The 19,198-nt window shown below is 45.2% G+C and overlaps 1 protein-coding gene across 1 annotated transcript in view; it reads left to right on the top strand.

The window, feature by feature from the left end:
* The window catches only part of ETS1 (ETS proto-oncogene 1, transcription factor), a 127,846-nt gene that overhangs the window by 19,509 nt on the left and 89,139 nt on the right, over positions 1-19,198 (top strand). Inside the window, exon 3 of the mRNA XM_025357387.1 lies at positions 10,767-10,911. Coding sequence (XP_025213172.1) covers positions 10,767-10,911 — 145 coding nt within the window. The remainder of the gene's footprint in view (positions 1-10,766; positions 10,912-19,198) is intronic.

Genomic DNA, 19,198 nt, shown 5'->3' with positions numbered 1-19,198 from the left:
TCTCTGAAAACATGGTCCCTATGTTTTTTGAATGAAAACGGGTTCAGAAACTGTCCAACAAAAGGTTGTTTTTTGACTTGTGAATTTATGCCATGAAAGCCTTCAGAGTTGTATAAATGGGATCCCATTTATTAGACACTTAATTTCTTTCATTGTACAGAATAAAATAGTATGAAACCAAGGATATTGCAGACATATGAGCACTGAATGAAAAGCGCACTGGAAATAAGCCTGAGTTCATGCTGGATGTCACCTTGGGAGGTATCCCAGGGAGGCTGTCAGTCATTGCCAGCTCTGGGCATTGGCCTCCAACCTTCCTGTGCAGTTCCAGTGGGACTTGGGTACCTGGGGGTCAGCTGAATCTCTAGTTGGTGCCAGCATAGAGGGTAGTCCTGCTGAGGGTAGTCCTGCTGAGCCATGAGGCTTAGCTAAGTGCATTGCAGAAAAAGAGCTCCAAATTCACCACGGCCCTCAGAACAGCTCCCTGTCACAGAGACTTTTGGGCAATTCCTCTTTTGTACATTTTCTTTCTTCCTTCTATAATTGATTGATCGACTGGTTGACTGTTACACAGAACTCTATTTCTGCCGTCAGGCCCTCTGGTGAGGCAGAAGCCGACCCACCGTACACGGTCTCCTTGACACCAGACATGACATAGAGCCTTTCCTCCTGGTCCAGGCAGCTGTGGAATGGATCCCAGCCAAATTCTAGTGGAAAGCACTTGGACTTTAGAATCAGAAAGGCCTGGATTAAATTCTCTCTGGTGGTCTTTAGCTATTTGATCTTGGGCAAATTACTTACTCCCTCTGAACCTCAGTGTCTTCATCTGTAAAATAGGCATAGTATAAGGTACGTGGAAGGTCACTGTGACGGTTCAGTGAGAACATGCGTGTCAAGCGCCTCCACAAAGATGACCTCCATCAATTCCCTTTTCCTTTTAGTCACTATCTCATCTCTTTCTGTTCTGGACTTTTTTATTGTGTTAGATGGATACTGGGGCTGGGAAGGGGCGAGGATTTCCACTTGTCCATACAAGGGTGTTGCCAGAAGAAGATGGGGCTACTGGGGTGAAGATGGAGACATCCTCATTGGGAAACCTCCTTGTTTCATCACTGCCCTGCATGAGAAACAGCTCCCTTGCCACCAGATCAAAGTTCTCTTGTCATGGCTGGTGGTTTACAACCCCATTGTGTAAACAGACCTGGTTTTCTTATCTTGAGTAATTGCAGTTTAATTGGGCCTCCTTGGGATGCAGTTCCCTTCTTACCCAGGGCTCTGGCTGTTGGCACACTCACTTCCAGCCCGTAGGCCTCCAGACTCCAGCCATTGGATGTGTTCACAGAAGGGTCACTGTGCTGTCCCTGCACTTCTTGTGCAGTGAGTGTGCTTGCTGCCACGAAGCCTAGTGCAGGCACCCTTTCCTTCTCTCTGGGAATCCTGGAGAGCAATGGGCAAATTATTTGGGACTAGAGAAGTGGGAATCCACAAAAAGAAATTTAAAAACTAAGTGGGAATGAGACTTCTGACACATAATGTTTAGGAAAATTATTTATGCTCGTAACTCTTAGTGGTTGTCATAGAAATTGAAGGAAAAAAGAAAATAACCTATATTTTTCCAGCATCTTGGAATGCGGGGCTTCTCTAAGCTAAACTAGGTTCAATCATCACAAGCCAGAGAATTTCAGAGTCAGACCGCAATGTAAAGACCATCTTGCAATATCAGGAAATTAAGATCCTAAGAGGTTAAATGAATTACTGGAGTTTCCTCCGGTATTTTGTTATAGCACTCCTGTCTTGGTCCATTAGTGCTGCTATAACAAAATACCTGAGACTGGGTAATTCAAAAAGAATAGAAATGTATTGCTCACAGTTCTGGATGCTGGAACGTTCAAGACGAAGGCATTGGCAGGCTCTGTGTCTGCTGAGAGTCCTGTCTCAGCTTCCAAGATGGAACCTTCTTGCTGCATCCCCTGGAGGGGATGAACGCTGTGTCCTCAGTGGTGGAAGGGTGCGAAGCGGCCAAACCCACTCCTTCAAGTCCTTTTAAAGGGCCCTAGTCCATCCTTGAGTGCTTTGCCCCGACAACTTACTCACCTCAGAATGCCTCCGCCTGTTACTATTACCACACTGGTGTTTTACACTTCAACATATAAATTTGGGGGACACATCCATAGCAACTCTTTACAAACACGTTTAATTAATTAATTAATTAGATATTTGGTGATATGTAAGAACTTATAACGTATTTTCATTCATGTATTTATATGCCTTGTTTATGAAAACTTAGTTTTTCCTGATTCCAGGAAAACAAAAACAAACAAAAAAACCCAAACTCCATTGTGCAGATTGCTGAGCAAATTGAAATTACTGGATAGTCTTCTGGCCATGGCAAATTCTACCAACCGTGTCTGTAACAAGGTTTTGAGTCAGCCTCAGCCTCCATCTCCATACCACAAGATGCCTAAAGCTGTCACCCATGGTACCACTGGGCGTCTGAAGGCTTCATGCTAAGCGAGGGGCAACCTGAAACCTGCAGATCTAGAAGCTGCCAAATGCCTCTCACCTAAGACCTCTCAGCAAGAGAGTGTCAACTGCAGGCCCCCAGGACTGTGGCCTCAAGTCCCACCCCCTCCCTGTCCTTCAGCCTGTTTCAGTGAGTGTTGGCTGTGAGTGGAGGCTGTCCTGGTCTCAGGCTGGTATGAGATGTAGTGCTGGTGTTGGCTGCACCACCTCTGACTTTGTGTGCTTCCCCATGGGGTCCCTAGGGAAGCCAGCACAGCTTTGCATTAAGAGCGTAATTAGACATCCCCTTCTCTACAACCCTCTGTGCTTCAGACTTTTTTCTGCAGAAACCTGCAGTGTGTCAGGCCTGCACTTTCACCAAGGCCCAAGCCCATTACTCTTATTGTTTTAAAAAGAATTTCCTGGCCTTGAGTCTAAAATTAAACTGCCTTTGAGAGTTTCCTATTTTGTCTGTTCCTGCTTCTCCTGGTGGCTGCACCCCCTCATCACCCTCAGGCTTGATCAGCAAACTCCGGAGAGTGGGGAGTGGTTCCGTTTGCCTCCTTCCCTTTTGCCTCTCAAGAGAGCAGAACAAACGTGCCCTCCGAACAGATGTGCCCAGAAACCACACCCTTGCCCGTGTCCTTCTGAGGCCAAATACGCTCTGACCAAAACTGTTCCTCACCATTGCCAAACAGCCCATCCGTAGAAGGGCTGGCAGGGTACGGACGTGCTAAAGTGTCTTTTGAGGATGAGGAAGTCCAGACTTTATCAGAAGTGTGTGGAGTTGCATAAGGGTGACTACATGCAACTAGGAGGAAGGGTTTAAGCAGAGAAATGGCCTAGGTATTGCACACACTTTAACTGAGCACCTGGCAGGTAAGAGCCCCTATAACTGTTCAGTAGCAAGATTCTTCCTGAGCTTCACTGTTCTCTACTGAAACGTGGGCAGATGGTGACAAAACTGTTGGAGCGGGGCTTCGGGAGAGAATGAAGACAAACAACGTAAGGCCTTTCATGCATTTCAAGGGCACATTGTATGTCATAGACCCACATGATGACTCTGATAACTTTAGGCTCTCCAGGCTTGCCCACCGTGGTGTGGCTGTTTATCCAATGAAGGTTGTCTGTCATAAGGTCAGGAGAAAGAATGTGGATGGATCAGCAAAAATGACACAGAGTTGTCAAGGAACTTGGAGATCATGGAGGCCGACCTCCTTAGGAAGCAAAGGTCCAGAGACGTTAAGGAACAGCCCGGAAGTTACACAGCTCCTTAAATATAGAGCAGGACTTGAACCCCCAGGATGCTTGATTTCTAGTCTTGTGTCTTTCTGTTAAAGTGCATGAGCATCTCTGACATTCCTAGAAAAATAATACAAAGTTATCTCCATGGTGCAAATCACAGTGCCCATCCACCCAGTGTTGACTCAGCCTTGCTTCTGAGTTTAAAACATTTTTAGAAAGCACTAGCATCTAGAAATATCTATTGTGTCTTACGTGTTTATGGCCCTGTACTAAGGCTAAGCCCTAGGATTCTGAAGTCAAGCAAGGAAAAGACAGATTTGCTCCTATGGAGTTTAGGCTCCAAGTAACACATACAGAAGGTGAACAATGAGGGAGTTACTCACCGCACGTGGACATTGAAGATGTTCTGCTACAGACAGAAGCGGACCGAAAGACTAGATCACCCACTCCACGGACACAGACTCCTCGTGTTCATGATTTGCTGTTGTAAAAATATTCTCCTATTTTTTTTTTTCAATTTTGGGGGACTTTGGGGAGCGGAGAGAGGGAAAGCTATGAGCAAAAGGAATGGCTTTAAGATGTGGCTGGTTGGAGGGGACAGGTGAATAGGCAGTTCCAGGGAGATGACCATGGGCAGTGGAGGAGGGAATGGGCTAGCAAGGTCCAAGTTCCTGACTTTGAAGCACTGGGAAGTGGTGCTAGGGAACAGTCACAAACCAATGAGCGCTTCCTTGCAGGAATGGTGGTGGTGGTCGACCCAGGTGGTAGCTGTGGGGCTGGCTCACCTCAGAGCAGAGCAGGACCAAGGGTGTCCACTGTCCAGCTAGTTGCCAGACTTCTGGGGCTTCATTTCATTCCCAGGATTAGATGGGTGGAGCATTGAGGCTGTGGGCTCATGTCCTCTGGTAGCCTCTTTCCAAGAGGACAGGGAGAGCCATGCTGTTTCCTCCACGGCTCAGCACAAGGTGTGACTAGCAGAGAAGAGGTGTGTGTTTTCCTAAGATGCCCACGGGAACCCCTTGCTCCATGGCTGCCTGGGGACCACCCTTTTCTTTTCTTTTCTCTTTTTTGAGATGGAGTCTCGCACTGTCACCCAGGCTGGAGTGCAATGGCACAATCTCGGCTCACTGCAACCTCTGCCTTCTGGGTTCAAATGATTCTCCTGCCTCAGCCTCCCCAGTAGCTGGGATTACAGGCATCCACCACCACACCCGGCTAATTTTGTACTTGTAGTAAAGACGGGGTTTCACCTTGTCGGCCAGGCTGGTCTTGAACTCCTGACCTTGTGATCCACCCGTGTTGGCCTCCCAAAGTGCTGGGATTATAGGTGTGAGCCACCGTGTCCGGCCGAGACCACCCTTTTCTTAGTGGGCTCTTGTTCACCACCCCCGGTGCTTAAAGCTCTGCACTTGGCTTCCATGATCCTGTACTCTTGCTTGTTTTTCCTCCTACGTCTTCAACCAGTACTTCCTTGTGCTTTTTCCCCCCTTGTTTCTCCTCTTAACTGTCAGCAGCTTTACAGATCCACTTTCGATTCTTACCCTTGTTGTCCTGACTGCCATTTTCCTTGAGCTGTGCTCTAACTCCATCCTTTTTGCTGCTAGATCTAGCTTGACTCTTTCCTGTCTTCTCCCATCGTGCATTCTCCTTAGGGACCCTCCACCAAGTTGCCATCACTCCATCTGAACTCAACCAAAGGCGACATTGTCTTCCACTCTTCTTATTTATGTCCCCTAGATTCACCATTTTCACTACATAAACATAAGCAATCTAAGTAGCATCTTGGATTTTCCTCTCTTTATCTCCTATGACCAATCAGTCATAAAATCATGTCGATTTTTCCTTTAAAACACATCCAATATTTCTTATTTCCTCTTCACCTCAACACCCATGGCCCACCTCTTTCTTCAGAACTGGACCACAGTGAGGTGAGTGAGGCACCCACATGGGGTGCCCCCAAACTCAGTAGTCAAGTTGAGTAATATCTTAATGTAATATCTTTTAAAAATCAGAATTAATGCAAACATTATTATGAAAAAAATCAAAATTTTAAATAAAGTCAGGAAGAGTGTTACTGATTTTTCCCAATGTGGCTCAGCAAGGCTCTGCTCCTGACCTGTGTCAGCCTCCTTGCCTTCTTGCCCTGCCCCATCTGTCCTATTCAGCACCATCAAATAGGTCTTTCTTGAAGGCATTGCTTCACCATGTCCCAGGCCTCCAGCATGGCCTCTAGTGGCTCTCTCCTGACGCCAGATTCCTGTTTGGACTGCATGGTTCTCTACACTGTGGTCTTACCCTGCCCTCCAGCTTGAAGTTTTACTCCTTACCCTCGATTGATACCATCCTCAATGCCCAAGGGCATACTTTTCCCTTATGCTTGTCACCTCCAAACAATACCGTCTTTATCTCTCTATAACACCTCCCTGAATCTTTCTTATTCCTCCTTACATAGCTGTCTATGTTCTTTTTTACCTTTGGATGGATTATCTTCCTCTTCTTTTGCTCACATGGCCCTTCATCGAATGTTTTAGGGCAAATCTTACTCAATCTTACAGTTATTACCTTATACTGCTTCCTCCAGGAAGGCTTCCCTGCTGCTATTCCCCTCCCCCTACACATTGGTACTTAATTCTGTCACATCCCTCACTGTAATTTCCTGTTTACTTGTCTGTATGCTCCTAAGGCTATGGTTTATTTGTTGCTTATATTGTATTCTTAGCATCTAACATAATACTTGTCATAGACTAGGTGCACCAAATATATTAGTCCATTAGTGAGCATTGCCATAATTCATTGAGTACCTATTATGGAACAGTAACCACCATTCTTGAGCAATTTGTACTTAAGCCATGCAAGCTGCATGTTGTGCATGTAGCAGAAAAGACAATCTGAAATCAAATAGACTTGGGTTAGAATTCTGTCTCCATTATTCTTTTAGCTGCATGGCCTTGGGAAATTTACTTGACCTCTTAAAACCTCAGTCTGCTCTTCTGTAAAATGAAGATGAAAATGCTAATCTTGCAAGATTGTTGTGAGGATTAAAAGTGACCAGCACGGCCGGGCGGGGTGGCTCACGCCTGTAATCCCAGAACTTTGGGAGGCCGAGGCAGGCTGATTACCTGAGGTCAGGAATTCAAGACCAGCCTTGCCAACAGGATAAAACCCCGACTCTACTAAAAATACAAAAATTAGCTGGGCATGGTGGCACATGCCTGTAATCCCAGGTTCTTGGGAGGCTGAGGCAGGAGAATCACTTGATCCCGGGAGGCGGATCAAGGTTGCAGTGAACCGAGATCGCACCACTGCATTCCAACCTGGGCGACAGAGTGAGACTCTGTCTCAAAAGAAAAAAAAAAGGAGACCATCTCTGGTGCAGAGTGCCAGGGGGCACTGAACAGGTGTGTGATGTTTGGTAGGTCCTTTGGGCAATCACCTGTGGGATGGGTAAGTGAGAACCTGTCAGATGGTTTTCTCAAACCTGTGGCAGAGATGGGGAGTGTTGCTTGCATCTTGTTGACTCATCAACAGTTGCAGCCAAGAAAGGAAGATGCCAATGAAGAGGACCGGTAAACAGGGACCTGTTTGGTGTGGTGGCTTTTTCAAGCAAAGAGGTGGGGGCTGGGCTGCCCAGATTTCTGACCTGTTAATAACCTGCTTTTTTCTCCTTAACTGAGGCAGTTTCATAATGAATTGGAACTGGTGATGTGGTTCTCTTGAGTAAAAATATCATTTTCATACTCTATGAAATAGTTATTAAGTCGGTTCATGAAATGTCTAACAAACAGGCAGGTGTCTAGATAACAAGACCATGAAAGGCTTCTCAGGAGCATCCCCTAGTAAAGATTCTCGTGGTTAATGGTAGGTTTTGTACATTATTGCCTTCTCATTCTTAAAAATAGGATCTGGTGGCTCCACAGAGGACAGTTACAGAGGAACTATGCCTTAAAAATATACAGAGGGTTTCATTTATAAAATAAAAAACGTGTTGACCAAGAGCCCAGCTGTGGGCAAGAGAGACTCGAGGAAAAAAACCAACCATGTCAAATCAAGCTGATTCTGTGCATGGTTGTTACTCAAAGGCTGTGAGTTGACCTACAATATGGCTACCCTGTTATCACCCAGGTGTGGACCCACATTATTTTGTACCCTACAAATTTACTGATTATCTACCTTCTCTCTGTCCTCTGCACATTGTTCCCAGATCACTTTTCTTCAGCCCCTCTTTGCCAATTACATGTTACCTTCAAGTGGCTTTTCTTTAGCAGAGAAAACCCAAACTTTTAAATCTGAATTCAAGTTCTTAGGTTCCCACCACCCTAGCAGGGCCTGTAACAAACTACCTGTCTACCTACTTACAAGAACCAACTCATACTACCTACTACCACTTTACAAGGATCTTTTGTTTTTGGCAAACCATGCATGCTGTCCCAAAAGAAGACAGATGTGGGTAACTTGGAGTTCTTCATAGCATTTAGAATCAAAATTTTCTTGCTCAAGACCCTATTCCTACAACTCTGATACTTGACATTAAATTTTGAAAAAGGCTCTAAAGGAATATGAAAAAGATGAGGATAGAAATTGAGACCACAAGGCTTGATTTATAAGACTAAGAAGTGTGTTTTGAATTGATTCAGTTTCAAAGTTTTGTTGAAGACCTGCTCATTGTTGGGAATCCAAAAGAAGTATTTAATGTAGCTGCTTCAGGAGCGTATAGCATTAAATAAAATTCCAGCAAAATGGTTTGAATCCAAAATTAAGGAAACATTTTCTTTTCTTTTTCTTTTCTTTTTCTTTTTTTTTTTTTTGAGATGGGGTCTTGCTCTGTCACCCAGGCTGGAGTGCAGTGGCACGATCTCGATCTCGGCTCAGTGCAACCTCCACCTCCCAGGTTCAAGCGATTCTTCTGCCTCAGCCTCCCTAGTAGCTGGGATTACAGGCACCTGCCACCATGCCCAGCTAATTTTTGTATTTTTGGTAGAGACGGGGTTTCACCATGTTGTCCAGGCTGGCGCCGAACTCCTGACCTCAGGTGATTTACCCTCCTCGGCCTCCCAAAGTGCTGGGATTACAGGTGTGAGCCACCGTGCCTGGCCAGGAAACATTTTCCGACTGATGCTCAGTAGTGTACTCTCGCTGATGGTTCCCCTGTCTCCTGGCCCCACACACGTATAGGTGGCAAGTCTGCCATTGCTCCATTTACATTCTCACAGTGCTCATCAAGGCCCCTGGCAACAGCAGGCTAAGGATGTTAGCCTTTGATGCAACACAACTGGCGACGTTTCCATTGAGTCCCACTTACATCCTCAGTACCTTTAACACAGTTGGAAGATAAACAGCCCCAAAGTAAACTTCATCCAGCTCTAGTTTGAATGATTTTATGAATGTTATAGAAAACCAGGTCCAATATCATGTGCATGGAACCTTCTTCTACATTTTGGGTCCATTGTCATTTTTCTCTGTGCCAATATATTCTCTTCTGTCATTTTTACTGAACTTAAGTGAATGGGCCATTGCAAATTGGGGAAGAGAGCAGATAGTGGGCAACTGAATCTAACATAGTAGTACTGAATTCTTGTATGCTCAGAAGAAGAGAGGACATAAGTTCTCCAATTGGAGAATCTTCCTGGGAGTTGCAAGCTAGTCTTCAGGAGTGAGAATACCATCTTATGAGCTATATTTATTGGGACCGTAATGTCAATAGATTTAACTATATTAAATTCTAGCAGAGTTTGGTTTTCTTAGTTGCGGTTTTTACAAAGGTGCAGGGGCCCAAGAGAGTAATAATAAGAAATAAAAAAAGAAAGTCGAGGATGGGCCAGTGTAGATTAGAATCCTACTCTCAGGAAATCTTCTTTCCGTGAATTTGCTGCTTTTTCTTTTGTGTCTTGGTTTTTAACCTATGTGCCCATTTCCAGGAATGTTAAGGATCTCTTAAATTAAAATAATGTCTACCTTATATTGAAGACCAGGCCTTACATACTTATCACATGCATTTCATATAATATATAATTTTATTAAATGCAATTTTGTATTTTATTTTGCTTTATATACAATTATCTCATACATTATTTCATTCAATTGTCCTACTTCATGAGGTAAGTATTATTACTTCCATTTTATTTTTAGAGGTAGGGTCTTGCTATGTTGCTCTGACTGAGCCTCAAACTCTTGGGCTCAAGTGATCCTCTTGCCTTAGCCTCCTGAGTAGCTAGAACTATATGTACATGTTTCCAGTTTCTATTATTTTCATTTTACAATTGCATGAACTAAGGTTTGGATTAAGGATCAGGCCCAGGCTCCATGTTGGTAAGTGGAAGAGCTGGGATTTGAATTATGTATACCTGGCTTCAAAGGCTAGGGTTTTAAACATAGCAAAACATGACCTTCCATATAGCACATTTGTCTTCCTTAAGAGAGTGCTACGTGGATTGGGATCGTATATTTTATGGAGTTCATAAAACTACTAAGAGTGTGGCACAAGTCCTCGAAAATTGGGGGAAATGGACAATTTCTGCCTAGCAACCAATGTCTTTAAAATCTATACACACTGATTAACCAAACAATGAGGTGAATTTTATTACATAGGTCCATTTTTTTTTTCTTTAGTATTTATCATTTACTTGTTGTATGGTAGTGGAGTAAGTCTTGTAAGAATATCCTTTCATGATGTTTTTACAGAGTAAGGTACCATTAAAAATAAGCCAAAAGTGTATAAATGCAAGATGGTCAGCATTCCACCCTGCTATTAACCATGAGTTCTTATTTGAAGGCCAGAAAAAGTAGTCCTTAAAAACTTGAAGAAATGGAGGAAGATAGATGCATATATAGTCTGAGTCAGAAATTCTTCTCATTCCCTGTGTCTTTATGTGGGGGGTTAAGGGAAGAAAACAATAGTTGGTTCTGTTCATCTATAGATGATTCCTACTTACATGTGATTGGATGATATGAAGTCATAGTTCCTTTAGGGCTACACTGAGATTTTCCTCCTAATAAGTTTTCTTCTATTTTTTATTGCACAGAGGCAAGGACCTAGCAACACTTATGAAGATCCTCGAATGACCTGTGGTTTCCAGTCCAATTATCACCAGCAAAGACCTTGCTACCCCTTTTGGGATGAGATGGCAACTCAGGAAGTTCCTACTGGTCTTGAACACTGTGTCTCAGGTAGGAACATAAACAAAAGCTGGGAATGAGGATAGAGTTGAAGGACAATGGAAATCTGATGAGGGCTGCATTCTTTCAAATAACAGCTGCCATGGCTTATGCGGGTACGGATGCTATTGTTCTTGAATGGAAAGTCCCGGGCCTTCTCCATAAATTTTGGGTTACTTTATTCCCCGACAGGAAGTCTAAACTCTAGGAATGGGCCCAAGAAAGGTTGCTTTAGGTCTCCACCTTGCAAATAGTTTTGCCTACCCTGCATTTCCTGACACCCGTTTTGGCTGTTGTCAGAAAGCCTAGAAGTTTTGCAGTCACAGAGTCTGAACTGGATAAACAGAGTTGTGTGAATTGCTCGGCCTTCTTAAATAACATGCTTTCTTTCGATGGTCATCTGTTTCCACTGTTCCCGGCCTCTCTGTCTGTGTCCACCGGATCCCACTTCTTTTGCCTCTGTCCCTCTCTCCCTTCTCTCCTTCCATTTGCTGGTGGCAGTGCTGCCCTCTGGTGAGCGGGAGTCTCCTCCAGAGAGCTCTCAAATCAATGGATCTACATTCCCAGGGACCTCAAGAGTCTGAAGTCCTCATCTCCATGCGGTTTTCAGGAGACGCTCTGTTTCTCACAATTCCATTAGTCCTTGGTTTACCAGCTAGTGGTGTTTTTTTTTTTTTTTTTTCCTAAACAAAAAAGATTAAATTTGAATTTGGGGATTTTGAAATGATCAATTCAGATATTAAGTTCACTTTTACATAAGACTATGTTATGATAACATATTTGAATTACAAATAGCCAGTCAAAATCTGTGTTTTCTCCCAGGATGAATTCTTAGTATAAAAATGTCATTACTCTTACATGTTGGGGAAACGTAATTCTAGGGAATGACCTGGGCAGGGGGAGTCACTAACTTGAAGGCTACTTTTTGGTTCAGTGTTATTTTACCCCACAACATTCTTTGGTCAATTACTTAAATAACAGTGGAGAAGTAAAATAAATGTTTGCTTTGTTGTCCATGCTTTATTGCTCATCAGGAATAAACAGACAAAGGGCAAGATGCTGTGGCACTCCGTGGGCTGTGAGTGTTGTGGGTGAGGAGGCATGGGGAGTAGCTTTCCATTTGCCTGGTTTCTCTCCGGGGCAAAATGAAATCAATTCCTGTGTCCCATGTTCCCTTGACTCAATAGCCATTGATCTTTGAGGTATTCTTTGGCACTGCCCTGGATTGTAGACATAATAATATTTATGCTGTCACTTTCTGCTTGGTATCTCAGTTCCTCTAAGCATAAATACAAAAGTCTCAGCTACCTATCCATTTCACAAGGGAGCTGGGAGGATTTTGTACCTGTTCACAGGTTAGACTTAAGGAGTAAAAATTTGAGGACATGAGAAAAGTGATCCTTTAAAATTCTAAACAAAATAGATTTTGTTTGTATAAGCAAAAGGTCAAAATGGTTGTGTTTATATTTGTATAATTCTTGAATCCTATTAATGCCACAAGGCTTAAGTCTTATATCTCCCAGTGCAACTGAGACTAAAGCTGCCCTGATTTAACACTTTCAGTTCTGGATGGTCTCTGCTTGCTACAAGTTACATCTTATTAATGGCTGAGACCTTCTCTATTTGCTTATAGCCTGAAGATCAGAATGTCTCTTCTTCATAGCAAAGAGACATGGCCTTCCTTTTCCTTAACTGAGAAGTACATGCACTCCCAAGTGGAGATGATTTTTCATGCTGCTCTTTGTTAAGTTTCTCAAAGGTAAAGACGTTTTTATTTCATGGCCTATGAGACAGTGTTTGGGAAGCATATGAAGAACAGCTTTAAAATGCAAGGACTTATAGCAGGATAATAGCATCTTCCTCTCATAGTTTATAGTTGCAAGAAGGAAGCTGGGGTCACCCCGGCTTTTGGTAGGTTGAGAAGATTGGGGCATAGAATAACCATTCCTAGAATGACCTGGGTTGCCATCAACCGCAGCTCAGAGATGGCACACAGCTTCCATTGGGGTGTGGCCCCTACCAGTTGGGGGCAATCTCTTCACAAATGTGATGGTTGTAGTTCCCACTGTCCTAGACTCCCTCTGATGGAAATGTTTGGCAAGAACCCTGAGCCTTTCTAGCCCCTCCTTTAACTTTTGAGCTTCCCAGATGAAGGAGTTGGAGGGATTATTTCTGGGCTGTGGTCCAGCTCTCCTCAGCGATGGGTGTTGTTTGGATGGGGATCTTGGGGTTATAGGGAAGGGAGATGAAGACATAGACCAACCAATGATTTCTCCAGCTGTGGTACATTTCCTTGGAGATGTGTTGAATATAAAGAAAGAGAAAAAATACTTGACATTTTTTTCATCTTCTTTTATCCTATTTATAACTTCGGTTTCCTTCCCGTCCTCCGTCTCATGGCTACTGCCCACCCCTGCTCCCCCCTCACGTTTGTGCTCTCAGAAGGGATGAATGAACTTCTTTTCCAACGACTACACATCTGTCAGTGCAGAGAATACTGACAGGAGGGGCCATCAAGGAATGAGCAAGTCTTTTCAGAATGTTGTTCCTATTCACGAAGGGGCAGAGGCTGAGGAGGAGGAGGAGGAGGGGGAGGAACAAGAGGAGGAGGAGGAGGGTGGCGGAAGGGTGGGAGGGAAGGGGAAGAGAGAATCAAGCAGAGAGAAAGTATGAATGAGGGAAAGCCTTACCAGGTGAGTGAGAGAGAATACTCAGGCGCCAAGGCCTGTTGGGAATCGATTGGACAAAATAGATGATAAAGTGGGTGTGGTGGAAGAAAGATGTGTGAAAATGGACAGAAAATAAAGGTGGATATTAGTGGCGTGGTAGGGAATAATTGGAAAGGAAGATGAAAGATGAATGGGAAAGGGAAAAAAAGTGGGGAGCCCAGAAAAAGACAAGGCAAGAACGGGAGGGGAAGATAACATGAAAGAGAAAAATAGATGAATCTGAGGACATTAGCTATACAGCTAAAAAGGGAAGCCACATTTGCATGCAATTGCCTGTGCAGCTGTACATTTCTTCACAACAATCTTGTAGTCATCATTTTCTTTCATTTCTGCCTCCTCCTACCGTCCGCCTCTTCCCCCTCCTCCCTATCAGCCTGGAGCCATTAGCGAGAGCCAATGGGGCTGAGTGCTGGTGTTCTGCATGAATGAATGGGTCCTTTCTGTCTCAGCTTCTCGTCATCCTTCTGTTAGGGAACCTTGTGAATCAATGGAGCCTCTTACACAAGACATGGCTGAAATGTCTGTTACTGTTTATAGTCTGACTGGAGTGGAGCCACTGACCCTGCCTCCTCTCTGCTCCCTTCCTCTATTCTGTCCCTCAGCCTCAGCCCTTTCTCTCCAACCATCATAACAAGAATCATTTTTATGTTTCAGTCTCTTGCTCCTGTCTCTAAGAGCTCACTGACGTTTTACTGTCATTAACTGTCATAACTAGTTCCTACCCACAGTCCTGTTGGATAGACAGGGTAGTAGCAGTGAGCTTCAGAGTGGTGCCCAGACCTAGCTGAAGTCAGACACTGCCTGTTTTCCAAAACTGACATCAGAGACCCAACTGAGCCCGCAGGACACAAGACCTCAACCCATCCCATCAATGCCAGCGGTCCATATTTGATTTTAGCCTCACAGTTTTGATGCTCATGTGTGGTCATAGTTTCTATCAGAAAATATGATGCTTACTTAGCACTCTTCCAAAGTGTTATAATATCAATTTTTTTTTTTCATTTCAAGGACAGATTTGTCTGGAATAAGGCAAACTTACAGATGTGATGTTGTGAGCAAATTACACTTTTGCAAAATACTTGCTTAGAGCTGGGAAGCAGCCTGGAGCTAGAGAACATAGGAAGCACAACTTACCTTCATGAGGAGGAACCTACAGTCTTATTACCATAGTCCTTGATTTGAGAAACAAGACAACACTTTTTCTTCTTGTAGAATACAGTTTGCTATGTCTTTGGTCACTGAACACAGCAAAACCTTCACTGAACCACATTCACAGCCTATCTGCCACTTCCCATTCTTCATGAGAAAGGACATTTATTTGTGTAGTAGGAAAGAACCCAGACACTGGACCCAGGTCGCTTGTGTTTGCATCAGTTCTTCCTAACTGTGTGATCTCAGACAACTTAATCTTTGTAACCCAGTTTTCAGATCCATACCAATGATTCTCCAAGCATGGTCCCCAGACCAGCAGCATCACTATCATCTGAGAACTTGTTAGAAATGCAAAATCTTGAGCCGTACCCTAGACTTATTGAAGCAGAAACTCCCAGGGTACATGAGAATCACTTTAGGGCTTGTAAGACACTGGTTATGGAGTTCTACCCCCAGCGTTTCTGATTCAGTGAGCCTAGGCTAGGGCTCAAAAATTTGCATTTCTAACAAGTTCTCAGGTGCTGCTGATGCTGCTGGTCTAGAGATCACACTTTGAGAACCACTAATACGTGTAAAACATAAAACAGTGCCGTCACTTAGCAAGCCTGATATGAATATTTGCTATTATGACTCATTGTCCCGAAGTGCATTTTGGGAGTCCAAACTGCGTTTCATTGAGTCAGAGAGTGACCCACTGATTGGTTGAACACGTTTGGTGACCAGTGCCACGCCCAGGATACTGAGAAGATATATGGAAAATGGGAAGCCTCAGTTCTCCTTTAAAACAACTTTTATGCAAGTGTGTGTGTGGGTGTACATTTACATACTAGAGCAAATGGTTTCCATATGAAATATTACACTTATTTATGACATAAAGTTTGGCAGTGTTAATGTGTGACTTTGGATCTCACTAAAATCTCTAAAACAAATTTACTAACAAAATGGTGGCACTAAAGAATGTCTTTCCCAAATAAACTTTGGAAGTTCAAATGGGAGATATGCTGAGGGTCCGAGTTCATAGTCCCTCCTGGGGCTTTCTCAGACGGCCTAGCGGCTGGGAGAGATCAAACCTGGGCCAATGTTTGGAAAGGGCTATCCACAACCAGGTGGGACGTCTCAGCAGGAAACACAGATGCCTCCAATTTGGCTTTTAAGTGTTGAGAACGCTGAGGGAGTGCCAGAAAGACTTGTTAAATGGAGACTCACCTTGCTCTGAAATGTTTATTCTTATAGCAGGTCTGTGGTTTTACAGAATGGTGTTTCAGACTCTGTCATCTGCTGCACCCCTCTCTTCTTTCCTCATTCAGGGTGGGCTTTTCTTTTCTAGAGGGTCTGTGTCAGGTTCTTTGTTCTTCAGAACAGTTCTGGTCCTGAGAGTGTGTGCGCTTTATGGATGTTGTAACATTGGACGATTACAATATTGGACTAATGCTGTCCCTGAGAAGAGGCTGGACTGTTCCTCTCGGAGAAGACTTATAGGGAGTCCAGGCGAAGTGAATTGGAAACACAACTGGGCCACTCCGGTCTCAGGGTTTATTTTTTATTATTCTTTCAATTTTCCAGCTCAATGAGGAATTGTCTATGCTAATGCCCAAATATTCTCTAGGGAATTAAACTCCTGTCTAAAGTCCAAACATAAAGGGAGATGGGGAAACGTGGACCTTTTTGGATTCTGCCTGGATGGCTGTGCTGTTTGGGAGGAACAAGCTGTAACCCTATCTTAGGTTCCAGCCTTTCACAGAAGGCAGAGGTTGGGGCCTAGCGGCCCTGACAAGCTACTCCCAGTGGACAGTACTGAGAGAAGCCTGTTGCAGGAACAGCTTTGCCACATATCCCCATCCCATCTCTGAGAGGGCCAGAGGTTGGAAAGAGGAAGGAAAGCAAGGCCAGCCTAGCCCAAGCAGTCCACTAGGGAGAGTCCACGTGCCTGATGTCTCCCGCATACTCGCTCTGATTCAGTTTGCTCATCTGATACTGAGATTCTGCGAATGCCTGGCTCTGTACTCAGTAAGTGGATACTCAGTAAGTGGAGGACGTGCCTCTGATCAGCTGTGGCCTGAAGTTGCTCCTGCTTCCTACATGGCCTCTTTCTTATTCCTCCCACCTCCTGCTGCCTTGGTAGCTTTTGAGCTGGTACTATTTCATATTCAGATTATAAGGACTTTGGGTATACATTTTAAGTATAATTGAAGAGTGTTAAGTCCAAGCAGAGGGTTTGGCCTGGTGTTGTGGGAAGAGCCAGCCTATGCCTCAGGAACCCATCAGTATTGCCCGGTAGGGGCCCTCGGCCTTGGCTAAGTCCACTGAGATTCCCAACCCTCACCTTTCAAAGGTGAAATACACTCTTTCCAAAGAGTTCTTGTGCCCACTGCATGAGGGTAGTATACTTAAAAGGTCATGGCCTATCACAGGGGACCAGTATATAAACGCTGCTTTTCTTCTTTTTCCTTTCACCACTGTGGGAGTGTGGATTTAGGTGAATCAAAGAAACCAGATGCCCACTGACGTCTGAGTCCTGCCCACTCTCACCTTGCTCAAGGCTAATGTGCTAGCAACTGCCCACTGTGCCTTCACTGTGCCTCATTTCACCAGTGAAAAGAGAGGCCAGCCTAGTGAGGACAGAAAGAGCTGCACACCCAGGTTAGAGACCAGAGACCCCATGCTCTCAGGAGTGACCCCAACAGCCCCAAGGAAGGAGGGCTTGGAAAGGCCTTTACAAATGTAAATCACCCCTCCAGGTCCCCGGGAAGGAAGGAAACCAAGACAGAGAAACCCAAGCCTCCAGGCTGGGTTCGTGGAGTGACCATGGAAAGGCAAGCCTTCCGCAGGCCTGCGCTCGGACTCGCAGCTTCTCGAACATCCTAGGAAGTAACAGCATTGCGCTGGGACTCCCAGGGGGCTGCGGAGAGAAAAAAACGTTCTCTCAACTTTTTCAAACCACAAATATTTAGTCCGAGTTGGGAAAAGGTCCCTGGGGCACCGAGTTCTTATGCGATTCAAGCAGTTTGACCCCTCTCCTGGAACCCCTCGCACGGGGGTGGGACGGTGGACGCCGCTGGCTGGCGTCAGGCCCCGCTCGGCTTCGGTCGCGGCACTGGGTGAATGGACGTCTTCGGGTGGGCGCATGAGGTGGGAGCCGGAGCCCAGCAGAGGGGCGAGGGGCGCGTGAGAGTGGAGGGTGGGGGCGGACTGCGCCGCAGGGACAGCCTGTAGTGCTGTGTCTGGCCGCCTGGAGACACGGGCCCTCTCTCCAGATGTTCACTGTGTTTATAGCTGCCGAGGCAGGAGACCCAGCTCCCTCATTAATAAGTTGCTTTCTTGCACTGCAGCCAGGGGTCTCAGCCCGGAGCCTGCAGCTGGAGGAGGCGGCCCGCTCCCCTCCCCCAGCCTCCCGGTCCCTAACCCCACCCCGCCTTCCTCCCCTGCAATCCTCCCAAAATACACGAGCACACAAAAAGAAAAACACCAGCAGATTTTTTATTTCAGAGAGTAAACACTTGGGCCATGGGGGTCTGGAGGTTATGGGAAAAGAGGAAACCATCAGGCTAATCAGGCAGCACACACTTCCCCTGCTGAAATAAAACAGAAATCATTGCTCCGCAGGGCGGGCGGGTTAACCCCGGCGCTGCCAGCAACGCGGGCGCAGGCGAAGCCGGCCGGGAGCTGGGGCGTCCCGGGACGAGCTTTCCACTCCCAGGAGAGGAGGCAGCAGAGGACGGGCGTGGGCTGCCTCGGCCTGAACCTCGCCCTTCGGCCTGTGCCCAAGCGGGGCTGAAGAAACAGACGGTTGGAACAGAAGAGATTCTGGGCTTAGATTTAGTTTTGCGAGAGGTTACAGGGAGGTCTAGATAGGTTGTGGAGATAGAGAGATAGGTAAGAGTGTGTGTCGTTACCGTTTAACAAAGGATCAAGAGAGCTGGGTAGGGCTGGTTGGGGCACAGGTTTCAGCCCTGCCATCCACCAGCTGTGCAACCCTGGACAAATCACTGAACCCTCTGAGCCTCAGTTTCCTCGCTTGTAATATAATAGTGCCGACCTCACAGAATTACTGGGAAGGGAGAAATTTAAACAACAACAACAACAACAACAACACCGTATTGAATGTGGAAATGGCAAAGCACCAGGCATGGCGTGGAGAAGGCTCTTAACTCATGATTTCATAGGTTACCTTTTCATACATTACCGTAATTGCCCAGGGTTCCCCTCCCTCCTTTTCTTCCTTCCTCTCTCACTTCTTTTTCACTCCTTTCCCTTCCCTTCCCTTTGCTTTCTTCCTTCCTCGCTCTTTTTTTTTTTTTTTTCTTTCTTTCTCCCTCTTTTTTTCCCTATTGAATGCCTCCGGGTTCCATCTTCACTGACTTGTTCCCTCACTGCTCTCTGAAGAACTTAAATAGCTCATGGGACAGAGGTCAACAGTC

This window comes from Theropithecus gelada, chromosome 14 (genome assembly GCF_003255815.1).
Source record: "Theropithecus gelada isolate Dixy chromosome 14, Tgel_1.0, whole genome shotgun sequence".
In the NCBI taxonomy this organism is placed as follows: domain Eukaryota; kingdom Metazoa; phylum Chordata; class Mammalia; order Primates; family Cercopithecidae; genus Theropithecus; species Theropithecus gelada.
This window is presented reverse-complemented; position numbering and strand designations above follow the sequence as displayed.